Genomic DNA, 24,931 nt, shown 5'->3' on the forward strand with positions numbered 1-24,931 from the left:
TATAGAACTGGATATAAACAACATTATTGGTCTTATTGCATTGGAGTAAATGCACACGTTTAATGTCAAGATCCATTTGCTTCTTAAGCAAACCTTCAAGTTCTCGTATCGAAGGTAGAATTTTGCACTGTCTGAAGTCAACAATAATTGTATGCTTTCGTACCGGCGGTAGCTTTTGTTCGTTTGGTTCACTAATTTTCGAGGTCTATTGTTCACTACACAATACTGTACTTGGTTTCTTCTGTCCCCAACGTAAGCGGTTTTGTTGTATCGACTGACTTGGATGAGATGTAAACCCGAACTCGTGATTTTACTTGATTTTCTATTGTAAAATAGAGAAAAGGTAGAAAATTTGACTAATGTCACGGATACAAAAAAAACTAAGTGCAGACTTATCTTTGAAGATTTTTATTGTCTAGCGGGTTTTCAATTGTTGATTAAAGAATTGAAAAATGAACATTGCTAATTATGACGTCATCCAACATTAAATAGTGGTGAAATTATGGCAAATAGTGATCACGTTTTGAGACGAATCAATTATTAAATATTCAGAAACATGACGAACTGTAAAACTTGGTACTGAAAATGTTTCCTAAATTGGAAAGTGAATGTAATTTCTAATGGAAACAACGATCGCTGGAAGATTTTAAACCATTTTTTTAATGTGAAAGTGTGACAAAAACTTAAATAAACATTTCACACTTTGGTTCAGGTACGATGGAACATGTGATTCGTGTTCAAAGTTATGAGATGGAATTAGGAGCTAAGATGAAATAGGGAGCCGTTACCTTCCGTCTCATTGCCCAATTGTAGGCCATTAAGGCTTTACTACCAACTAAAAATGAGCTAGCGCCCAGCGGTGGTCTGTAGGGATTCACTGATTTAAATATATATTGTGTCTCTCCCTGGTCATTACAAAAAGATCGAGAAGGCTATGTATGAAATTCATAGGTCCCCACTTCAGAACCTAAGCTTCCCCGAAGCATACGACACATGAAAGATGTACTGTACTTCTTTTACAACGATGAAGGATATCTTGACGAAGTTCACTTGAAGCTAATTGACGCGGCGCGCACAAACGATAACACTGCCGCCCTTAAATTTATCACACACACACACACACGGATACTGAAGCTGGCACGATCACGCAATCGCAGTCAACCCCCGATTTCCAGCGTGCCGCTCATAATCTTTGTAGTTTCGTAAGAACCCCGTTCGGCTGCCAAACCACGCTGATGATGTTGAAGCGGTTTTTCAAACATCAGCAGAAGTGCCAAGCTGACAACCGACAGCCGGATAATCGTGAAACGTGAGAAGGCCCGGTACTTTTGTTATCCGTCGTCAAAACAGCGTACACACAGGTCTGAACACGTTTGAAATAATTGATATCGAGGTACGACTGCCATTAGACTTGATTAAAGACATTCTTGGCACTTCTATACCCTTGTGTGTGTGTCGACAAGAAATTGCCACCATGGAAGCCACGGCAATCGCGGAACCCTTTTGTACCAGAATTCAGCTAGTTCGGGGTGTACGGTTTATTATTATTTTTTTATTTTACAATCAGGCACACTTGGCACGATTTTCCCCGCAGAGGCTGTACAACACGGATAATGTAGGTTAGAATCGACACCCGATCGATAACTAGTCACATCAAACGTGCTGCGCGCTCGCTGGTGTTGGGTGGGCGGATGAGAATGGCCCACATTCGCGCGCGCGCGATCGTATTTGACGGGTCCACCTTCGGAGCAGCAGTTCACAATCTCCGGCCGGCCGTCCGTCCCGGAAAGATTAAGATAAAAGCCGGGACCGGTGTCATAATCGAGGCTATCGGTGAGCTCCATAAATTTTCAATTAACACAAATCTTCCAACCGGCGAGATTTTTATATTTTCTAAACTGTTGAATATTCCCGGCCCCCACCTGGCAATAGTCTAGATAAGGCCACCGTAAGTAGCGCGAATGGAAAGCGAAACTTTTGCTATCGGATCGGTAGATTTAATTGACTCCTGTCACCGTCGTGACAGTGCCAGATAAGGATTTAGAAAAATGGTTTGATGTCGATGATTTGGCCGTACGTACAGCGGACGAGTGTCGTGAAATGGGCATTTTATTGTGCCCGCTGGAAGCTGGTGGCGGCACGGTGTCTCCTAGTAGTAATAAATGTTGCCACCTATTTTAGTCGGATTCGAATGTGCATGCATTTTAATGTTTATACACTTTACTGGCTTTCGTGGATGTTGACGCATTGGTAGCCGTCCATTCATTAAACGACCCATAAAAAATGTCCTCGATTTGAATTATTATTATTATTATTATTATCATTGTATTAATCCTTTCCTGTTGCAATCCATTGCCAGATCAAAAATGAAGTGATACATAATAAACGACCCGGCTTACGCCGAAAACACGAACAAACCCAACGCAAACTCCGATGATGATAATCCCCTCGAAAATCCGCCAAATCAGTAACAATATTTTTTGACATTCTCGCTTCCAACTTGTCGTTGCAGGTGACCGTCGTCAAAACGTTGGATTACGAGCGCATTCAGCGGTACTACCTGACAATCGTCGCATCGGTAAGTAGCAAATTTATGGCCCCTTATCTCAATATTATTCTGGTTTCGAGCCTAGCTAGAGCCTCGGGGTCTACCGGGACGATGATATCCCCATCGGAATGAATATGTATACATTTTCATAAATCTGCAAACCCAAACACTGCGGCACTACCAGTCCGCAATCGTCGTCGTGGAAGGGGGCACTTGGGGCCGGGATTATTGCATAAGAATTGATCTTTCGAATCGCTGGAAACGATTCTTTTGGGCTAAAGTTCCAATGGCTGGATTATACTGGCGTACTGCGATAGGTCCTGGAAGAGATTTGAACAGCAGAAGAAGAGCAGAAACTACTCGTGATTCAATGGTCAGATAAATTTGTTCCATTATTTTATTCCCGTAGCCGAACGTTAGGTTCCACTTTCAGTACGAGTCGACTTGCACTTGGAAAACAGAAAGGGATGCAATCCGGGGGATTGGTTCTAGATATTTACCAAGCTTTAAGCTTCGTTTATCGAAGGTAGTGATATTCGTCCTCTATGGGTTTCTGTATTTGAATTTGTTAAAAGATGGACATGTTCAATTAATTGAAGTTCTTTTCCAAGTTTTTGTTTATATACAGCATAGTTTGAAAGCCTGGGTTGTTGAATTTCATGTCTTAATAACGGAGAATAGACATCCAAGCTAGTAAAATTGTTGGCATTAAAAATGCCTTACTCTTCACTATACGAGGCCGGGTGTCAAAACTAGTCAGTTTTATTGATGGGTTTATATAATTTAACTAGCTGACCCGTCGAACTTCGTCTCGCCCGATTTTTTTTTTTGAATTTATGTTCTCGGACAGTAGAATTGTAAAACCACTTATGCTGTTAATGTATCTTTCCATTACTTTACTGATTACTTGGCAGTGATGAATTCATCAAAAAAATTCTAAATATGTTAAAAGCTTTTGTAACGCAAAAATTAAGCGAATGCACCATATCATCTTTTAAATCAGTGCATCGAATAGCGATTGTAGATCTCTCTCAAACTATGGTTTCGACATATGGAATAAAAAGTGAAACAAAAATAACTAAGATGACTACTTTAAATTGATTCCACAAATTTATAAAAGCTGCCCTCGCGACTTGTAGTTCGTCACTTCTCGCTAGTCTGGTGATATTATTTAATCGTGTTTGATGAATGTTCGTAGCGTGACAATTTTGATTAACAATTTAGCGATAAAACATTTTTTTTACTTTTAATTTAAGACTTCTGGTCCCGACGTCTCTGTTTGTTTTTTTTTTTATTTTTTTTAATTTTTGGTGGTTGTTCAAAACGTTCCCAACGTCTTTGTTTGTTTTTTTTTTAATTTTTTTAATTTTTGGTGGTTGTTCAAAGTGAAAACTACGATTTTTCACGAAAAAAATCGCCGTTTCGTAGTTATAAAACCTCCCCAAAGTACCAAACAACGAAAAGCAAAACGTTGGGGTCTGGTTTTTTATAAGTAGAAAATGTGTGCAAAATTTGAAAAAAATTGGTGCAGTAGTTTTTGAATGACGATGGACACGGACTTTCAAAACCTGTTTTAGAGGAAAACGCTTTCAAAGTTTTTTGTCTATAAAATCAATGGAAACAATTTATTACTCAAGGGTCTGACATTTTCAAAATATCATATTTTTTTCTTTTTAATTTGTTATAATGAAACATTTCAAGAATATTTTGTCAAGTTTTTAAGTCAATCGAAGCAGAAATCTTACGCCTGTGTGCCGAGCTTTTACTTCTTCGCAGTATAAGATGAACAAAGATGAAGGCCCATAACTTGCTGAGATTTGTTCCGATAGGCTTGAAAATATCACAGAATATTCTTGAAATGTTTTACTATCAGAAAATATAAAGAAAAAAATAGTTAATTTTTTAAAAGTGATAAAATGAGTAATTCTTGGACATACGAAAGTTCAAGTTAACATTCCTTTAAATATTGTTTCTATTAACTTTTACATGAACACTGAATTCGTTTAATAGTTTTATCAAGAGTCGTCTCATTAGTCGACACCACATCATTTTGTTTAGTACCCTACCTACAATTAACGAATGGTGGAGTTCGGTACTGAGAATCTTATTCAGCTTATCGTTCGAGTCAATGCATAAAATCTCACAACTAATGGTTTTCAATCCACCAGAATTTATCCGACGCGAACGAACTTCAGCAAGCTAAATGCAAGACAAACCTCTTTGTTTGATCTCATTATTTAAGCAGGAGAATCATATCATTGATTCGTACAAAAATCGTTCTATAATGTGATTTGTTCAACTCACGCCTGCAATGGCCAACATTAATCATCTAACTGATTACATTGCACACAACGCTTCTTCTGGTAAACAATATCAGAAGTTTTGAACCTGTTTACGATATAGCTAGAACACTCATATGTGTTCCATCATTAAATCATTTGGCAAGCAATAATGTTGATACCCAATTGAGCACGTGGCTCGAAATGACGAACCACATGAATCAAATATGCATGTGCAAATTTCACACAAAACAACTCGTTGCGCGCCAAAAGATTCGTTCAACGATCTAGTATTCCTTTCTTCGACAGCCATACACTCATGCAACTCGTTGCGCCCCAAACATAAATCGTATATCTAGCAATCATTGACGACTTTTTCAACGGAAAATTCCATTGTCTATACAAAACAAATTTATGGATTTTACCACTTTTCCGCCAAGTTTTCCTAATTTTTTTGATGTACGAACGTGGTGGGGGTAAAAACTGATCAAACAAAAAAAATCATCTCAATCCGTCCATCCGTTCTTACGTGATGCGATTACAAAGAATGATCTCTGCATTTTTATATATATAGATTACCAATAGATTCGGAAACATTTAACTTTAACATATGAGGCAACTTTGTTAAACTATTTCAATGGCATACCATTGAAAAATCGCCAATCACACCTTGCCTCACATCAGAGAGTCAAACCGCACAAATGACAGCAGCCGCCATCATAGGTCTCATGACATTTTCTCTCGTGAATGTCGCCGTTTGCTCTCATCGACAGCTATTCTACTCTTTTCAATCTGAGAATGGCTAGCCACAATAAACAGTCGCTCCTTTCAAATTCAACAACTTTCGAGAGACAGTCGCCAACGAGGCTCAACTTTGAAATTCGTTTTATGTCGATTCTCATGAGGTGTAGGGGGGCGTCTTGCTTCCCATTGCAGACGGTTTTTTTTTTGGACGGTAAGGATACGTTACTCTGCACTCCCGTTGAGTGCATTTCGATCAAACAATCAAACCCCGTTCAGCATAAAGCAGAATTGTAGAAATAACAGGAGCGCAAAATCTATTGTCTTTGCTGTAAGATTTCTTGCTTTTGCGTCATACTAGAAAGGCAAAAACTGCGCTCCTGATACTTCGTGTATGAAAATTTCAATAAATAGTTGTAATATTTTTGAAACATCTGCATGAACAAGCTTTGTGATTGATTTTTTTCAAAACTGAAATTGAACCGGTAATGAAAAGCATGCCGTTCGCACTTAATTTATCGCCACAAATCGGTCACAGCGGATATGACAGTCTAATTATGAAAATGTCATGACATTTTGAATTCGTGACATTCTCGAAACCCGTGACCGAAAATGAACATAGCAGCTACTTATTCAGTATGCACGTACACTACCACAAAGCGAACGCTGTGGCTTTGACTACTGTGAGAGAGTTCGATCAAATTAACTGCTCTCAATATTGCTGTCGTGTGTCGTGGCCAGAGCTTAAAATTGTCACACATTCTCAATGAAAGAAACCATTTCAGCAGTCTCATTTTCAATGTTTTACTGTCTCATTCGCAAATGACCGACACCAGAACAAACGAAGAGAGACGAAGCATTTTAGTTTCTCATCGAAAAAATGAGAGAGCATAATTGCCAACGTCACTCTTTCCTCTATGACAAGACGAAACCAAACTAACGTCTTCAGGTAGCAACAGCAGAATTGAAATTTTCATTCTTGCATCGGTGTATTGAAAATATGTGACGCTTGGCTATAAAAAGTGACTAAAATATGGCAAATCGAAGTAATTACATCCCAGAACTTTTTTGGAAACCAAAACTACTACAAATTCGAGCACCAACAGTTAAAACTTATTGTGAAACCTTTTTCTGTCGTTTTCAATTCTCACAGCTTTGGTTGAATATCGACATTGAATACTATAAGATTTTCACTGAAAACTGTAAATGACTGAAAGGGCAAATGAAAGAAAAAACACAATTTTGAAACTACTTTCCCGTTTAAGTCATGGACTGGACATGGATTTCGTTCTCATAGTTTGCAAGCGAAACTGAGAGTGACAATAATTTCTTGTCATTTTCGTTTATTTTTCAGTCAATGAAAATGACTTTTATTAGCCCTGGTCGTGGCTCTCATGATTGCGCCAAGCTCTCGTGTCATTGCGTGTTGGCTACTGTTTAACGTAGCAGCTGCACGTATCATTGGTAGTGACTGTTTTATGCTTGGCGACAGTTTAAAAAATGTCAAATTTTCGCACCCTTGAGCGCAATGTGTGAGAATTCCAAACAAAACGGAATCTATAAACATTGCCAATGTTATGAATTTTTAAACACTAACGCTAAAAATTTTACCAGGAACTTTTTGCTCACACACTAATACTAGTACAACTGCCACATGTCGTGCACATCAGGGATGCCAGGTTAAATTTAATTGCTAGTGGAAAAATGATCGCATTTTATCGTGCAAAAGTGAAAGTTATATGCTCTATAGATGTAAAATTCAAAAATGTCCATTTAACATTTGATAATAAGTATAATCCTGAAATATCTGCGGTGTTAGTCAGAAATCTGTAAATTCAGGTATAAACCCGCAAATCACTAGTTTTCATATACTAGACTTATTTGTATGTGTGTACTGCGGGGAACGAGCTGTGCTAATATTTTTTTTTCGCAGGAGTCTAATCAAGTATGACAACTAATTTTTTGCTCAGTCAACCTTTGGCTGCCAGCAAGACAGTTAGTTTGACTACTGGAAGGATTACGAAACTGAAACATAAATCTCTTCGCACGCTAGATAGTCGCTTTGGTACTATGTGCGGTGTGTGGATGTCATTTTCCTTTTTCCGCTGTAGATCGTATTCATTTGAGTGTATAGAATACCAATTAGCTATTGATTTTGACTCTCCGGTAGCTTGCAGGCCAATTTAGAACTATCGGCGATCGATTTTTCGGACCTAATTTGAAGCGCTTATATTTCGGTGATTTTCTCATGGATTTTCCACATTTAACTGGATTCGAAACCGTTACTTTAATATTGTACACTAAATAACGGATTGATTTGTCGACGGGGTCGTGTGCACACTGGAATCTTCATTTACAAACAAAACGGTGGCTCGTTAATGGAATTAAGTTCAGTACAAGTTTGATCAATGAATTACCATTGTATGAAAGCTCGAACGCAAGATCCCATAAGAGGTTACTGGGAAGCTCGAAGCGCCTCTACAGGAGAATTGATACTTAGTGATTGCTTTTCAAAACAACATTTAGATTTCTTGCACACATATTGAAATCACTGCTTGGATGTCTGTTCTCTGTGATATAAATCAATACAGTTGCACTTGGTAGCCAATTTTTGCTGTGTTTGTACATTCTCTTTCTCGAAAATTATTTGGATTATACAAAATTCATTTGTCATGTCCAGGTTTATATCTTGAGATTGTTCGTATGTAAAATTGATATTTTTAGTAAAATCATCATAATTAACCTCCAATTAAAGGATATTTTTGATTAACTTCACAATGTAAAAAGTTGTGGGATAGAATCAAAATAGAACAAAATCATTTATCATGAATAAAATCAATCATTCGCAAACAATCTAAGCGCTTAAACTAGATTAAGTTTCTAACCTGTCACTTGAAGTTTTTAGTTAATTTATTATGAGTACCTTTGAATTGTTTCAGTTTTAATGTAACTGTGCTCGATCATGTCTTGCATACAACACTATAATTTAATTTTTAAAACCGTGTAAAGCAGACAAGTGAAAATTCGTCACAAATCACCCAAAGAGCCCAATGCTCTATCGGTGTATTACTACTTGATGATCACTTTGCTAAACAACCGAGGTCCGGAGGATTGCGTGACATATACCATTCGAATTTGCTCGTTAAAATGCAAATGTCTGTGAGTAGGTATGACACATGTTTGTGCACTTAAATCAGAGATGGTTGAATCGGGTTTCACAAACTTATATTTATATAAGAAGTCCCGTGGTCCCATACTTCTGGCTCCGGACTTACAGAGTGATATGTGCAAAAAAAAATTAAAATTTATACTCTAACCTTTCTCAACCGACTGAACCGATTTTCACAAACTTAAATGTATGTAAAATGTATTACATTTGACACTTAATTCCCGAATCCCCTCATAGCCTGTAATTGATATCTATTCGGATGCGACTTCCGGTTCCGGAGTTACGAGTTAAAATGTACCAAAAAAGTGCTATCGATTTTCTCAGAGATCGCTCGACCAATTTTTACAAGTTTAGATTCAAATGTGACCTTTACAATCCCATAAAATCCCATCATATTTCAATTAAAAAAAATCTATATTTGGCTCAAAATTATTTCAATTTGTAAGTTGTGTTTGTTGCTGGTCAAACTCGGAAACAGTGGTTGAAAACTCATAAACGGAACTCTCTTCATTTTTTTCCAGATACGGCTGAGACGGCTGAGTAGATGTAGACTCAAATGGAAAGTTTTATGGTCTCATAGACTGCTAATGAATTTTATTTGGATCTGACTTCCGGTTCCGCAACAACTTGATGGAGTGTGCTTAAAAATTTATCGTCATGTAGATCGAATATGCGAAAGAAAACGAAGAACTCCTTTTAAATTTGGCTCAAAACTGTTTATAAATTGGAAAGGTTAGGCTAGTGTATGCTAAAACAAACTGTTTTTGTTCTTATCCAAGATTTAAATTAAAGTTTTTTGAAAACATGAGCTATACGAGAAGGGCAACACTACACGACCAGGTAGATGAAAGTGGATTTTTTCGGTGTGTAGTGCGGAATGCATCCCGAATCAATTCAATGAGAAATTGTGACGAGAAGGATCTCCTAAATTCTGGTTTGTCATATCTTAAACATGGCAAGGTCGCTGTTTGTCTTGGAATTTTTATGTCTAATTCGTTCAACATTAGTGTTGAAGTGTTCCCCAAGGAAGCCATCTAGAACCACTACTTTTTGTGCTATTCTTGAATAACTCATAATGATAAAAACACTAATTCAAACAAATTTGTTTTTCATTTACAAGAATTTACATTAAATTTTAGAGTGTGTGAGTATTTTAATAGCATAGCTATGGCTACCGCAACAATTCAGGTTGGACTGTTGGAGAGCTAATACAGAAAGATTAGCAACATCAGTTTTCAACTTTCACATAATCAGTTAGTACGGCAACTACATCCCTGCCCGTGATGATTATACTAATCTTCTTCGGCATTCAACACGAAACCAACAGCGGGCACGATTATTAATATTATTTCCATTTCAATTCGTTTTTACTTTCGGTTCCTAGATTATTGTTTCCGTTTTCTTTCATTCCATTCGATTCCGATTTGAATTGGCCCTTTCGGAAACTGGCCGCAGGCCATCGATTGTTACGATTTCTCATCTTCATCTGGAAAACTTATCCGCCCCGGTTGAAGGCGCGGTTCGTTCGGGTCGTCTCAAGGAGAGAGAGAGAGAGACTTAACAGCAAACGAATAGCAAAACGGCAGCGCTAACTCAATTTGTATTCATGCCTGTCGGCTTGTAAAGCTATTCAGCCGCTTTGTGGCTAATTTAATGCATTGGAATGAAATTAAAATCTCACAATAGCAGCAGCAACAATAAGAGCAACAACAGAAGAAAAAAAAAGCGAATCAGTGAACTGAGACAAAAGGGATTCTCTTCGATAGGTAGTCGGTTTATTTGGTTCCCGGATGTGGATGACCTTTTGCCAGAAAAAAAGCAGGAACCTCCTACCTGTGCGGCACGTGATATCTCGTTCGTCGACCTTTTCTCACAGGCTCTTGTTGGTTGTGAATTATGTTCCTTATCGGTAGAGAGCAAGTGAACCGATTTTTATCCCGTTAGTCGTCGAGGCATTACTGGTTTATTTTTCCTGATCACCCAGAAACAACTGATTGTGTTATGAATGGTGCCGACGGCCTCAGCAACAATGTTTTAGTAGGATTCAAGTGAAAAAAAAACGTGTAAATTCTTGTGTTAGGAGCAGTTATTCTTAGAAGATTACTCTTTCGATCAAAGAATTCAGTTTAATTCACTGAAAATTCGAATTCTAGATTCACCTTGTAGCAGCGCCTCTGGCGTTCGACTTTGGAATGTTTTGACAGTGGCTTTTTCTGATAGCAAAGCTGCCAGGTCTGCAAATCTTATTTCTTATGAAGTGATGCAGACTTTTGAAAAACGAGTTTGGTCACACTGTTTTGCCTTTCTCATATAGAAAGGATATGTAATCGCTGTGAAAACCGATTTTACAACCAAAGCCCGGATGGCCGAGTTTCATATACTATTCGACTTAGTTCGTCGAGATCACAAAATATCTGAGTGTGTGTATGTGTGTGTAGATTAGATTTAAATGAAAGGTCTCATACAATTTTCTCGAATTTCATTTGTATCCGACTTCCGGTTCCGGAAATGCAAGGCAATATGCGCAAATTTATTTAAAACTGCGCATTCAATTTTATCGGATTGATTGATTGAGACTTCTATAATTAGGAAAAATTCTCTGCAATGAAACATTGAATCAGCGGTCTTACATATAAACGAAGAACTCCTTAGAATCGTAGTCAGTAACATAAAACTAATATTATGTGAAAGCGATTCAAGAAGCTGTCGGATAATTTTTTCATAGAATATACCGTAGATTCTATACGGTACGGCATTCTACGTCATTATAAAAAGTAACACAGACAGACCACCACCGTGTCATGTCAGGTGCGGAAAGCAGCGATTTATTTACACGCCACAGTGTATGGCGATTTTAAAGTCTCGGAAGGCGCGTTGAAATTAATTTACACACGCTCCCCTGGCTAGCGGTTCGTTCTGTGGTTTAGGTCATGTGCACACAAAGCATCCGATGTGGCTTGTGTCGACGCAACCCCGTCTCCCACCCCGACCTCTCAGCGTGGACGAGCCAACATATGCAAGAACAATAATCGGCTAGTTGCAAATTCCACCTACGGTGTTCTCGTGGGTGATATGAGACTACGCCGGGCCATTGTGTCAGGTGCAATTAGTGACCGCACGATAAAATGCAATGCAACCGTTATCGCAGTGTTGTCCAGCCAGCATCAACGGGCCTGCATCCGGACTAGAGAGTAATTATGTTGTTGAATTGTGCTTGATTGCGATGGTGGTTCCGGAGCTTGCGCAAAATTGCAACCGTTGTTTTCGATAGTACGTATGCGTCCGTACAATTTTATGGGTTTAAGCAAGCGATGGTGGTAACCTGTGAGAAATTTTGTACGAGCTGAAAGTCCGTAGTCCGTCGCGACCGAATACAACCTGCACTAATTTTCAGCGCATGCAAAGTTAGATTAACAGTAAACGTAATTGGAATCTTTGTAAAAGGATAAATACCACTAGACATAAACGATGTGTGTGGGATATAATTCAACAAAACTTATGTCTCAGTCTATATGCAGCTTAATCGTGAATGTGATGCAATAACATTCGCTTGGGTTAGCAACGAGGGACACAGGGGGAAAGTGTGGTGGAATCTCTTTCCTGATATTTTCTTATAAAGTTAATTTAGACCCGGTTTTATTTTCTGATATCCGGAACGGCATGCAAATTTTAAAACGATTCCGTCTTACGTGACATTTGGCCAGGCCGGAAGGTAACCTTGTAAATCGACAGTAACTTACGAGAATCAGCTGATTACCTCACATTTTTGCAAATGACCAGCTCCCTACGGCAAGCTCCGTATAGAGACTACCAAAAAAACCTTCTTCAATCAAAACCAAAAACAAACGTTAATCATCGGCAACTATTGAACTTAGTATTTCTCATCTAACAAATGAAAATTTTAATGCAACCACCGAACCTAAGCAGTCTTCATCTACTAGAGAATCCCCTGCGACTATTGGCAAAATGCAACAACTAACGCTCTGTTTAGCTTCAAGATTTGACTTATAATCTTAGATAAAAAGCCTTTGTTTAAAATACAAAAGCCGTATTCTTTGCTACTAATAGAAGAATCTTCAAAAAAAACATCAGTTTATTAAGGAAAAGGTACCAAATAAACTGATATTTCTCTTTTGAATTTCCTCTTAACGATAGCGAAGAAAAATGCTTTTGCGTTTTGCAACAATGATTGTTTCCCTAAAATTGTAAATTGTTCCTTAATGATTTCAAGCCGTGTAAAATGAATCAATGGATAAAATTCAATTCACCTAGTGGTGTGATGGTGCCTTCCTCGTATCATTAATACTCTGGTATAACCTTAAATTGAACTGCCGAGTTTTGCATTGAGCAGTTCTTTACGAAACGTCCATTCGACTCAGTTCATCGAGCTGAGCAATGTCTGTGTGTGTGTGTGTGTGTGTGTGTGTGTGTGTGTGTGTGTGTGTGTGTGTGTGTGTGTGTGTATGTGTCAAATAATCTCACTAGGTTTTCTCGGAGATGGCTGAACCGATTTTGACAAACTAGGATTCAAATGAAAGGTCTCGTGGTCCCATACGGAATTCCTGAATTTCATCCGGATCCGACTTCCGGTTCCGGAATTATAGGGTAAAGTGTGTTCAATATTGTACACCGTCACTTAAACCGGCGAAACAATAAACGTGAAAATTTCATCCAGTCCCCTGAACCATGTCTTTGTCGATATTTTAGGAATAGTGCATCTACCGTCCCAGATCATCTTTATCCCATGAAGCTTGCCAGCTGGCAAGTGTTCTTTGGCGAGACGCGCTATAGAATTCGTTGAAAGCAATCGGTCTCTCATAAATTTCACCCTCAATAGCACCACGTTTGGCTAAAATATCGGCTCTTTCATTGCCTGGAATGGAGCAATGAGCCGGGACCCAAACTATTGTGATTTGATAATTATTATTCAATATGACGTTTAGGCACTGTTTTGTTTTTTGCCCCAGAAAAACGGTTCATTTTTGCCAGCAGCGTTTGAGCGAATGGCTTCAATTGCACTCAGACTATCTGTGAAAAGAAAATAATGGTTTGGAGATAATGTGACGATTAAACTCAAACTATAATGAACTGCTGCTAACTCTGCTATATAAACAGATGCAGGTTCTTGAAGCCTAAATGAGACCGAAACATTATTGTTGAATATATGTGTCGAAAAATAAAGTTGAGTCTGGGACATTTAGGAGGCTGACACGGATAGGAATATATCTTGAAGGGTTGATTTCCTGTGACATATGGTTAAAATATACTGTCATGAATCTTGTTTGAGATTGAAGCTCAACTAGCCTTTCGAAGTTATTAATAACCAGGGGAATCAGTATCTCACACCTTATTAGCAGTCGCGATGAAAGCTCACAAAAACGATCTTTCAATGGAAGAACTCCCGCCAGAACTTCAAGACTCATTGTATGTCTCGAATGCATGCAGCCTAAAGCAATTCGCAAACAACGATATTGAATTCGCTCTAATTTGATAATATGAGAGTTTGCAGCGGAACGAAAACAAACGCATCCATATTCCATTTTATTTGATCTTCCGGATGAGCACCACACCAAGATCCTGTTATTGTTCGAAGAAAATTTACTCTTTGTTGGCATTTTGTTATCAGAAACCTAATGTGTCCTCCCCACGTGCATTTGGAATCGAACCACACCCCGAGGTATTTAAAAGTTAAAACCTGTTGGATCATTCTTCCCATCATATGAAGCTGAAGCTGCGCGGGATCATGCTTTCTTGAAAAGACGACCAGCTCTGTTTTCTCCGCAGAGAATTCGATACCCAGATGAACAGCCCAAACGGACAAGTTATCTAAGGTATCTTGCAATGGTTTTTGCAGATCAACAGCTTTGGGTCCAGTAACTGAAACCACGCCATCATCTGCCAATTGTCTTAGTGTACATGGGGTTACTAGACAGCTGTCAATGTCATTCACGTAAAAATTATAAAGGAGCGGACTGAGGCATGAGCCTTGCGGTAGACACATGTAGCTAATTCTGAATGTTGCCAAATCGCCATGTGAAAAATGCATGCGTTTCTCTGACAAAAGGTTGTGCAAATAATTATTTATAACCGCTTGGAGTCCATGTTGGTGGAGCTTGTCTGAAAGAACATCAATGGAAACTGAATCAAATACCCCTTTAATGTCTAAAAATACAGATGCCATTTGTTGCTTTTGAGCGAAGGCAATTTGGATGTCAGACGAAAGTAATGCAAGGCAATCATTCGTCCCTTTATTTCTACGGAAGCCAAACTGAGTATCTGACAACAAACCGTTCGTCTCGACCCAAGTGTCGAGACGTCGTAGAATAATTTCTTCGAACAATTTTCTGATGCAGGACTACATCGCAATGGGTCTATATGAGTTGTGATTGGAAGCTGGTTTCCCCGGCTTTTGAATGGCGATAACTTTCACTTGTCTCCAGTCAGGTGGAACAATATTTTGCTCAAGGAACTTGTTAAACAATTCCAACAAACGTCTTTTTGCGAGGTCGGGCAGATTCTTCACCAAGTTGAATTTAATTCTGTCCAACCCAGGAGCGTTATTGTTACAAGACATGAGTGCTATGGAAAAATCCATCATTGAAAAGGGGCTATCAATGGAACCATTATTTGGAAAAGATTCCCTTATAATGCTATGCGTAGGAACAGAATCTGGACAAACTTTCCTCGCAAAATCAAATATCCATCGGTTCGAGTATTCCTCACTCTCATTTCCTACGTTACGATTCCTCATTCGTCTGGCCGTATTCCATAGAGTGCTCATTGAGGTTTCTCTTGAAAAACCTTCGACAAAATGTCTCCAATAGCTACATTTCTTGGCCCGAAGTATGCTCTTGTACTTGGTTTCTAAAGTCAAGAAATTTTCAAAATTCTGAGGAGTTCCTCCTCCTCGTTTTAAAAACGTCTTGAAAGCATTTTGTTTCGCGTGCTTAGCATCTGAGCACTCTTTGTCCCACCAAGGGTTTTCAGGCCTTCTGTTAGACGATGGACCAAGAAATCGTTTGGTTTGGGCTTGTTCTGCGGCCTCCAGAATCGAACAAACGAGGAACTCATATTCTTCAAGTGGGGGGAGCTTTTCCATTGAAGTTAAGAATTACTTTGGTATTTAATCCAGTCAATATTTTTTGTCAAATCATATGGAATATTAACTGAATTAGCAATGCTTTTGTTACTGCTAATTGAGATGATAATTGGTAAATGATCGCTACCATGTAAATCAGGAAATACTTTCCAGGTGCAATCTAGTCGAATTGAAGTCGAACAAAGAGATAAATCTAATGCACTTGGACGTGCAGGAGGTCTTGGGATCCGTGTCATGCTACCCATATTTAGTACCGTCATGCTAAAATTGTCGCAAATATTATATATTAGAGATGATCTGCTATCATTGTAAACGGAACCCCACATCATTCCGTGCGAATTGAAATCTCCTAAAATCAAACGTGGAGCAGGAAGGGCTTCGACAATTTCATTAAGCTGTAGTTGTCCAACTTGAGATCTTGGAGGAATATATACCGAAGCAATGCAAATGTCCTTTCCTTTAATGTTTATTTGACAAGCAACAACTTCTATACTAGAAGTCGAAGGAATGTTTAATCTATAAAAGGAATAACATTTCTTAATTCCTAAAAGCACTCCACCATACGGAGAGTCTCTATCGAGACGTATAATGTTAAAGTCATTAAAATTTAAGGCTATGTTTGATGTAAGCCATGTTTCGCACAAAGCAAATACATCACATTTTTGACTATGCAACAAAACTTTAAATGAATCAAGTTTTGGCATGATGCTTCGACAATTCCACTGCAGGACAGTGATGGAATCATTTGCGGCAGATGATAAATTATCCATCAAATGAAAGAGCTGGCCATTGAGCTGATAACTGTTTCAAAAAAGTTAGCTATTGGAAGGAATGCCGTTATGAGGGTCTTTAGAGGTTCAGAAATATTGAATGCAGCGAAAATCCATTCTACAATTTCCGAAAATTTCAGTAATCCTGTTGGTGAATGTGAAATGGAGCCCACTGGATTATTGTCTTTTCTTGAGTTAGTTCCTGGATTGGTTTGTGAATTTGACAGACCAGGAGGCACAGTTTTTGGTTTTAAATTTGGCTTTTTAGCTTTAACACGGGGATCTTTTTTTGAAGGTGTAATTTTAGGTGTCTTTTTTGGTATTTTATGGTTTGGTAATCTCCTCTTAACAGACCCTTGAGGAGTGACAAACGAGGTATCTTCACTATTTCCGTCAGAGTCAGATTCCTCTGGCTCCGCAAGATTTGAAAAACCGTTTTCGGTTTCCAAGGGGGAGACATGTATGACCGTTTTGAGCATTTCTGCATATGTGCGCTTAGACCGTGCTTTTAAAGAAAGCTTCATTTTGTCTTTACGCAGCTTAAATGCAGCGCACACTGAAAGATCATCATGAGGACTTTCCCCACAATAAACACATTTTTCAACATCTTTATCGCAAAGATTATCCTTATGAGGCCCTTGACATTTGATACATTTGGACTTATTACTACAGTAAGTAGCTGTATGTCCGAATTTTTTACAGTTCGTGCAATTCATAACATGCGGTACGAAAAGCCGAACAGGAAGACGAATTTTATCGATATAGACATGGCTAGGCAATGCAGATCCGGCAAATGTTACACGAAACGAATCTGAGGGACGATAAGACTTTTTTCCATCGACAATAGATGCTGAGTATAATTGTTTGCACTCGAGTATCTTAACTCCCTCAAGCATGGAGTTTTTAAAACGGCCAACTCCATTTTTAAGTAAATCATCTGCTGTCAGACTTGCTTCAGTCACAACACCGTCAATTTCTACCTCCTTCGACGGAATGTAAACTCGATATTCAATAGCAAATAATTTACAGGTTACAATATCGTTTGCCTGTTTCAAGTCGTTAACAACAACTCGAATTTTATCTCTATTAACCTTACAGATTTCTTTAACTTCGGAGAAATGTGATGTCAAATCCTTTGTAATTTGCATCAAGTTTAAAATCTTTTCCTTTTTTCGAAGATAGACTATCCATGGCCCAGTGGTACCCTGTGGATAATGTTTAGCCCTCGGAGTATTTAAACTCTTACTAGTATCCGGAATCGGATTCGGATGATCTTCCATGAGATCATCCATTACATTAAATTTTGTTGTAAATTAATAATACAAAAATAAAAACTTATGTTTAGTAAAATTTCAGATATAAGAAATAAAAAATAAATTAAATTAAATCTACCTTGTAGCTGATGTCTCTGTTCCTTTATCGTGAAGAACGACGTGAAGCTCTTCCAACGATTTCCAATTGGCAGTCTTCTGCTGTTTCCAATTGGCAGTCTTCTGTCGTTTACTGCTATCTCAGTTGCTCTGCCGTCGTTGTGAACACCACTGCACTTGCTGTGCTGCCTGTACCTGCCCCCAGGTACAGTGCTTTTGCTCTTGGTGGCGATCAAATGCGATGCTTGCAGTGTAGCACCTCGCGATATATGCCGTCTCTTTTGATCCTACGCAGCGTACAAATTCTGGTACCTGGTAGATCAGCACTGGGTTGCTTTAGCACCTCTGTGCCTTTGCACCCCTTAGTCTTCGCACCTTTATGCGATGGCACCTCTGTGACTCGTCACTTCTATGCTCTCGCACCTCTGTGTCTCTACACCTCTGTGCGTATGAACGGGATGGCCTTCGTTGCTAGCTTTCCAGTCGGGAAACGCCCCGAATATTGCGTTTGCTATGGGCAGTTTAACTACCTGAAGCTTAGAATTGTCTCGGTAGCACCCGTTAACTCACGAGCCAGTACAATCGAAACACAACCTCTTCGCTTGAATGGTTTTTACTGAATGATTATCTAGGCATTGTCAGGGTTGATTTTTTTTACCGAAATATTTAATGAACTAATTAAAAGATGCTATGCAATTCACTTCCTTCCGAAAAAAAAAACTTTCCCGAAAGTCAATGTATCATTCTGAAATGTTCACAGGATAATCTGAACTAGTTATCTAAGACATTGTCAGTTAGGTTTTTCTGATATTCGTCACCGTTTCTGAGAAAAGATATAAATCGCCCTGCCCTTGAATGCCGATGAGTGCTCAATGCTTTAAAAAAAGTATTATATTTCACAAACTACTGAGGTCCTTCTATGTTTTTCTAATGAAGCCTGATTCCATTTTACCCCACATCTCCGCTTCATCAAACTATAACTCATTCCGTAGCAGTTGTTACAAAATACCTCTGTTTTCACGAAACAAGTTAATACCAAAGCACAGATACAGACCCTGCTCTAATCGGTAGCTCCGGAAGATCATAAATTTGCCGTTCAATTTATTGTGATTGGGGCGGGAGTTCAATCGCGGAAACCGGACCGCGGTCCGAGAACCGAGTTTTCTCGTGCATTTGCATATTTTTGTGTACGTGCTGCGTCAAGCTTCCTGCAGTGCAGAGGCGAATATTTATGACATATTTCCAGTATCGGTGGTGCGATCACGAAGACGACACACGGTCCACGGGCCCCAGACCGGACGCCGGTGAGGTGAAAAAACAGGTGCAGATTGGATGGGATCGGGTGCTAGCTCTTTTTTTTTTTTGATTTTGCGCGATCATAAACTATCCCGGAATGGTGATTAACAACTGCGACTAGCGCCTGCTGATTTCGAAGGTTGAAACGAACCGCCTTCGGGTGTTATTTTGAGTCGATTTCTCAATCAACCGTATTTTTTTTTCTTGCTGACAAATATCAGATCGGAAAACAAAGTTAGTATCCAGTGGTAGAACAATCAGTCATTACGAAGCACAGTTTGACCTGTTGAAATTGGCTGTCAGTTTGCTGAATGAATGTTTGTCAAACCGAATCGTTTGAAGGTCCTCGTCGCGCAATCACCAATGCACCAACCAAGCCTCCGATAGATCTAACACCCTGAAGAACACCTAGAGCCCGGCAGCCTGTGGCGGTATCGTTGGAATCGAATCGATTTGTTTATTTTTCCACCTCGCAATTCTAGTCACCGGTAGAAGGCAACCGATTGGGGGCGAATTAAGTTACCGCTTGGTGCGGAAGATAAATGGTGTTGTTCGCGCTAAACGACCGCCATAAATTAATAAACCGTCCGAACCCTTACGTCGGCCCCTACCTCCAACATGTGCAATTAGACCTCCGCTACCTGTTCAACCAAGACCGACCGAGCAACCAACAGTTGACAAAAAAAAATACGAAAGTATTGAACCGTTGATTAATTTTCGATTTGATAAGTGTGGCATTTGAAAATAAAGCAATTTGCTCACCGATCCGAACGAACCAGTCCTGTCTCGAGATTCCGGTGTTTGCTTATGATATTGTTTTGATTTGCTTTTGCACCACTTCGGAAGGCAGGGAGCCTGCAGAATGTGCATGTGGTGCCAATGTCTGCATTGGATTCCTGTTTTCAATCACACGTTCACCGAACCAAACCGATAAACAACAACATCCGTGTCCCGCCGCCCCGGACGGACACCAAACCAACTAGAACACGTATAATCGTGCATATTCGGAATTTGATATTATATAAATTTATAATTTGATATGCGTTGTGGAATAATTTAGTCGCGAGCGATGCATCGAGGCAAGAATCGATACATTGGCGAGAACGGGGACCAAATTCGAGAAATCTTCCCGAGTGCCACACATAAACTAGTGATAATGTGGTCTCTCTCTACCTGCGCGGGACACGATCGAATCAAGAGACGGCTTATTCAAAAAACACGGAGAAAAAAAAACGACTCTAAATTATCTGTCAAGTCTGGTAAAATCAGCAGGGGACACATCCCACGGGAAAGAACTCCGCGTTCCGAGTCCGGTCCGAGATGGGGGATCCTGCTAACAAATGAGCGATTAAATTTTATAATCGATGGAATGGAAATTATCGATACAGTGTTCTAAGGTAATTATTTAAATGCTGAATTATTTATGTGGTGTTCAACACTAATTGGTAAGTCGTTAGGTTTTTTTTGGTCCGATCTATTAATCACAACGGGGGGAACATTATGTGTTTATTATTAGACTTTTCACAAATTCTCAGAGTTAGTGTTCCGTTTTGAGGAGCAGGAAAGAGATGTCGTTTCAGTTCTATTTTAATTGATTTAGTTATTAACATTATAACACAATCGATTTGTGCATTTTTTAATGTTTAAAGTTTTAATAACTCTCCACATGTCTGAAGATAAGGAACACAATGCTTGAATTATAACAATAGTCATCGTAGCAAATTTGTTCGCACCTTGGCACAAAAAAATATTACCACGGATTTCAAAACTTTGCAATATATAAAACATTTTTATAAAGGGAACGAAGAGGTTAGAGCATATAAAAAGTAACCAAACAAGCAGGTTTAGTGGTAAAGTATAGCACATTTCACAATGTAGTTAACTAGTTTGAAAATTTAAGTAACTTAGAGAAGAAAAAAGAACGATTACGGAGACGAACTACGGGGATAACAGAAAAAAGTGTCCCATCATAAGATATTTCTAGAAAATTTTCATATATTTATTCCAGTTGCCAAAATATAAGGACTAAAGTGCACTATTTTCTATCCGCACAATTTTATCTGGTTTCATCAATGGTATCTTTGGAACCGGAAGCTCATTTGTATCATTTTCAATTCATTCGGTTGAAATTGTTTCCAAATATGTGACGTAAGCGCTGAAGCATACTTTTGTTTTCTAAATAAATTTGTATACTAAATGAGTCCAAACTTGTGTTACAATTTATTTTAATAAACAAAAAATGTTTTGATAAGACTGCGTGAATGATAAGAGAAGGGAATTATCACACCACTAGGCTGAATAATAATAGGTTTTTGAAATTCAACATACTATTTAGCCAGTGTTGGTGATTGCCGAAAATTTGACAGAAGCTGTTCGATATTTATCTATATTGTATACAACATTTTTCAATCCGGTAGAAGATGCTATAAGAACTCGAGTCTCTCAATGCATGAACCACGAGAGAATTTTTCTACATTGCTTCGCTCCACTTCATCTTCTGAGTATTTCACTGCCCTTAAAAAAATTACAGTCTGATAATGATTAGTGCTGTGTGGAATTTACCAAGAGAGAACCGCAAGTTGACTATTATCGCAGAAAATCGAATCGATGATTCGACTTGATGATTCTCATACTAGGTTGCAATATTTCAAAACCCTTGTGTGGATCATTCACAGACATTTTCATAGACACAACATATACAAAGGTTATATGCACATAGTTAGAATAAGCGGCAATAGTAAAATGATAAGCGACCGTTTGTTGCTTCAGAGAGAATCCCCACAGCAGCGAGCTAACCTTTGATTCTCAGACAGCTCATCGAGAGAAATTCTCTCTCGCACTGGTGTCTATTCTATGTTGAATGAACCATGCTGGTTTTTTTGTTGCTGCGTCTCTCTTTGATGTCTGATGACTGATTGAGTCGTGTGACGAATTTCTAGTGAGCGTTCGTTGATACGATAAAAGCCATCCTTGATTTTAGCTTTCTTATGGCGTTTTCGTTTTTAATTTGCACTACACCGGTGCAGTGCTACACTGAGGCATGAATAAACGAACAAAAATGACGAAAACATAAACAGTAACCATTGACTACAATAAACGATTTCATTGCACAGAGCTACACCAAACTTTTGATGAGTGCTACACCAGTGGTATCGATGCAGAAAAAGTGTAGCACTAGTGTAGTGCAATTGGTAAAAACGAACGGTTTAGGTGCAGCTTTCGCTACACCGGTGTAGTGCAATTTAAAAACGAAAACGACATTAATTTCGATCCGATGTTTATGATATCCAATGCTTCATCAGTCCGCTCAAGATTGAGATTCTGCATCAAATATTTTTCGTAAAAAAACGTGTTCTGTAATGCAGTTTGCAGTTTCTAGTGATATCAACACTTAAATTGTCAAAAAGCCCCAAGGAAACGAAAAAAGCAGATAAAATTTCGCTTTTAAAACACGTGAAAAATTTTTTTGATTGTACGCGGGAGAGAAAAAACTCTGATTTATAAGAAATAAAACTGATGTGGTTCATTTAACAGTTCGGCTGAAAAGTTCGTATCGTTTAATAGGAACACACATTTTTTTTGCCAAAATTCGTTTTTGTTATTCAACGTAATTGCCATCAGAGGCGATACAGCGATTATAGCGATCTTCCAACTTTTCGATACCATTTTTGTAGTACGATTTGTCCTTTGCCTCAAAATAGGCCTCGGTTTCAGCGATTACCTCTTCATTGCTTCTAAATTTTTTACCAGCGAGCATTCTCTTGAGGTCTGAGAACAGGAAAAAGTCACTGGGGGCCAAATCTGGAGAATACGGTGGATGAGGGAGCAATTCGAAGCCCAATTCGTTCAATTTCAGCATGGTTTTCATCGACTTGTGACACGGTGCATTGTCTTGATGAAACAAAACTTTTTTCTTCTTCAAATGAGGCCGTTTTCTTGAAATTTCGTCCTTCAAACGCTCTAATAACGCTATATAATAGTCACTGTTGATGGTTTTTCCCTTTTCAAGGTAGTCGATGAAAATTATACCATGCGAATCCCAAAATACAGACGCCATAACCTTACCGGCCGATTGTTGAGTCTTTCCACGCTTTGGGTTCGGTTCATCGCGTGCAGTCCACTCAGCTGACTGTCGATTGGACTCCGGAGTGAAGTGATGGAGCCATGTTTCGTCCATTGTTATATATCGACGAAAAAAATCGGTTTTGTTTCGATATAAAAGCTCCAAACACTGCTCAGAATCATCAATTCGTTGTTGTTTTTGATCGATTGTGAGCTCACGCGGCACTCATTTTGCACAAAGCTTTCTCATATCCAAATATTCGTAAATAATATGTCCAACACGTTCCTTTGATATCTTTAGGGTGTCAGCTATCTCGATCAACTTCACTTTACGGTCATTGAAAATCATTTTGTGGATTTTTTTCACGTTTACATCGGTAACAGCCTCTTTTGGACGTCCACTGCGTTCATCGTCTTCGGTGCTCATATGACCAGTACGAAATTTTGCAAACCACTTACGAATTGTTGCTTCGCCCGGTGCAGAGTCTGGATAACACTCATCAAGCCATTTTTTGGTATCGGCGGCACTTTTTTTCATCAAAAAGTAGTGTTTCATCAACACACGAAATTCCTTTTTTTCCATTTTTTCACTAAATGTCTGTGTGTGTGTGTATGTATGCATGTCTGTATGTATGTATGTCACTCAAGGATTCAAATGAAAGGTCTTATAGCCACATAGGCTGCTATTGAATTTTATCCCGATCCGACTTCCGGTTCCGGAATTACAGAGTTATATGCACCAAAGAATGGAAAAAATTGTCACTTTTCTCAGAGATGGCTAAACCGATTTTCACAAACTAAGATGCAAATGGAAGGTCTTGATATTATTTAAAAAGTCCCCGAAAAGTTCATCTGGATTCAACTTCCGGTTCCGATTTTACAGCGCGATTCATCTGTTAAATTCATCTAGATGGCAGATCTTGTTAGTTGGTAGATATATAAACCTACTTTGGGACTACTAGTCCCCAGTTTTCGGTTCCGAAAGCACCTATATTAGTGAAAAAATTCTTAAATCGGAGCTCACTTCGATTTCTCAGCAACGGTTAATCCGATTTTTACAAATCTTGATTCAATTTAAAGCTCTCGTTGTTTTAAAAGATACTGTGCGATTTCATCCAGCTGCGACTTCCGGTTTCAAAATTATAGGGCGATGAGTGTCAAATCTTCCAAGCCGTCATATAAAATGATGATGCAAAACCGGTACGCATCGGTGCGAGCTGGTACGAAAGAAGAAAACGCCTTCGCGAACGATGCATACAGCGTGCTTTTTCGATTTCGTAAAGCGTGTAAAAAAATTATCACGTTTTAAAAACACATTTTTTGTTTCGACTATAGAGGTTTTAACCTGGAGGTCATTCACCTTTTCGGGTTAGAAAAACTTTCTTGCCCAATGTGTGGGGTTAGAAATCGAACCCAGATGGGCTGCGTAAAAGGCATCGACTTACCCATCACGCTATAACCGTTCACTCATTTAACATCAATACCTTAAACAGCAGTAACAGGAGCACAGGTTTCCGTTGGGTTTCATTTTCGTTTAATTGACACAATCTAAATAGTACATGAGAAGTGAATAAACCGGTTTTAATTCCAACGATAG

The 24,931-nt window shown here is 38.8% G+C and overlaps 1 protein-coding gene across 1 annotated transcript in view; it reads left to right on the forward strand.

Moving 5' to 3' along the window:
- Nucleotides 1–24,931, forward strand: part of LOC131437688 (cadherin-99C) — a 471,448-nt gene that overhangs the window by 354,598 nt on the left and 91,919 nt on the right. The window contains exon 7 of the mRNA XM_058607195.1: nucleotides 2,513–2,578. Coding sequence (XP_058463178.1) covers nucleotides 2,513–2,578 — 66 coding nt within the window. The remainder of the gene's footprint in view (nucleotides 1–2,512; nucleotides 2,579–24,931) is intronic.

Source organism: Malaya genurostris, chromosome 1 (genome assembly GCF_030247185.1).
Source record: "Malaya genurostris strain Urasoe2022 chromosome 1, Malgen_1.1, whole genome shotgun sequence".
Classification (NCBI taxonomy): Eukaryota; Metazoa; Arthropoda; class Insecta; order Diptera; family Culicidae; genus Malaya; species Malaya genurostris.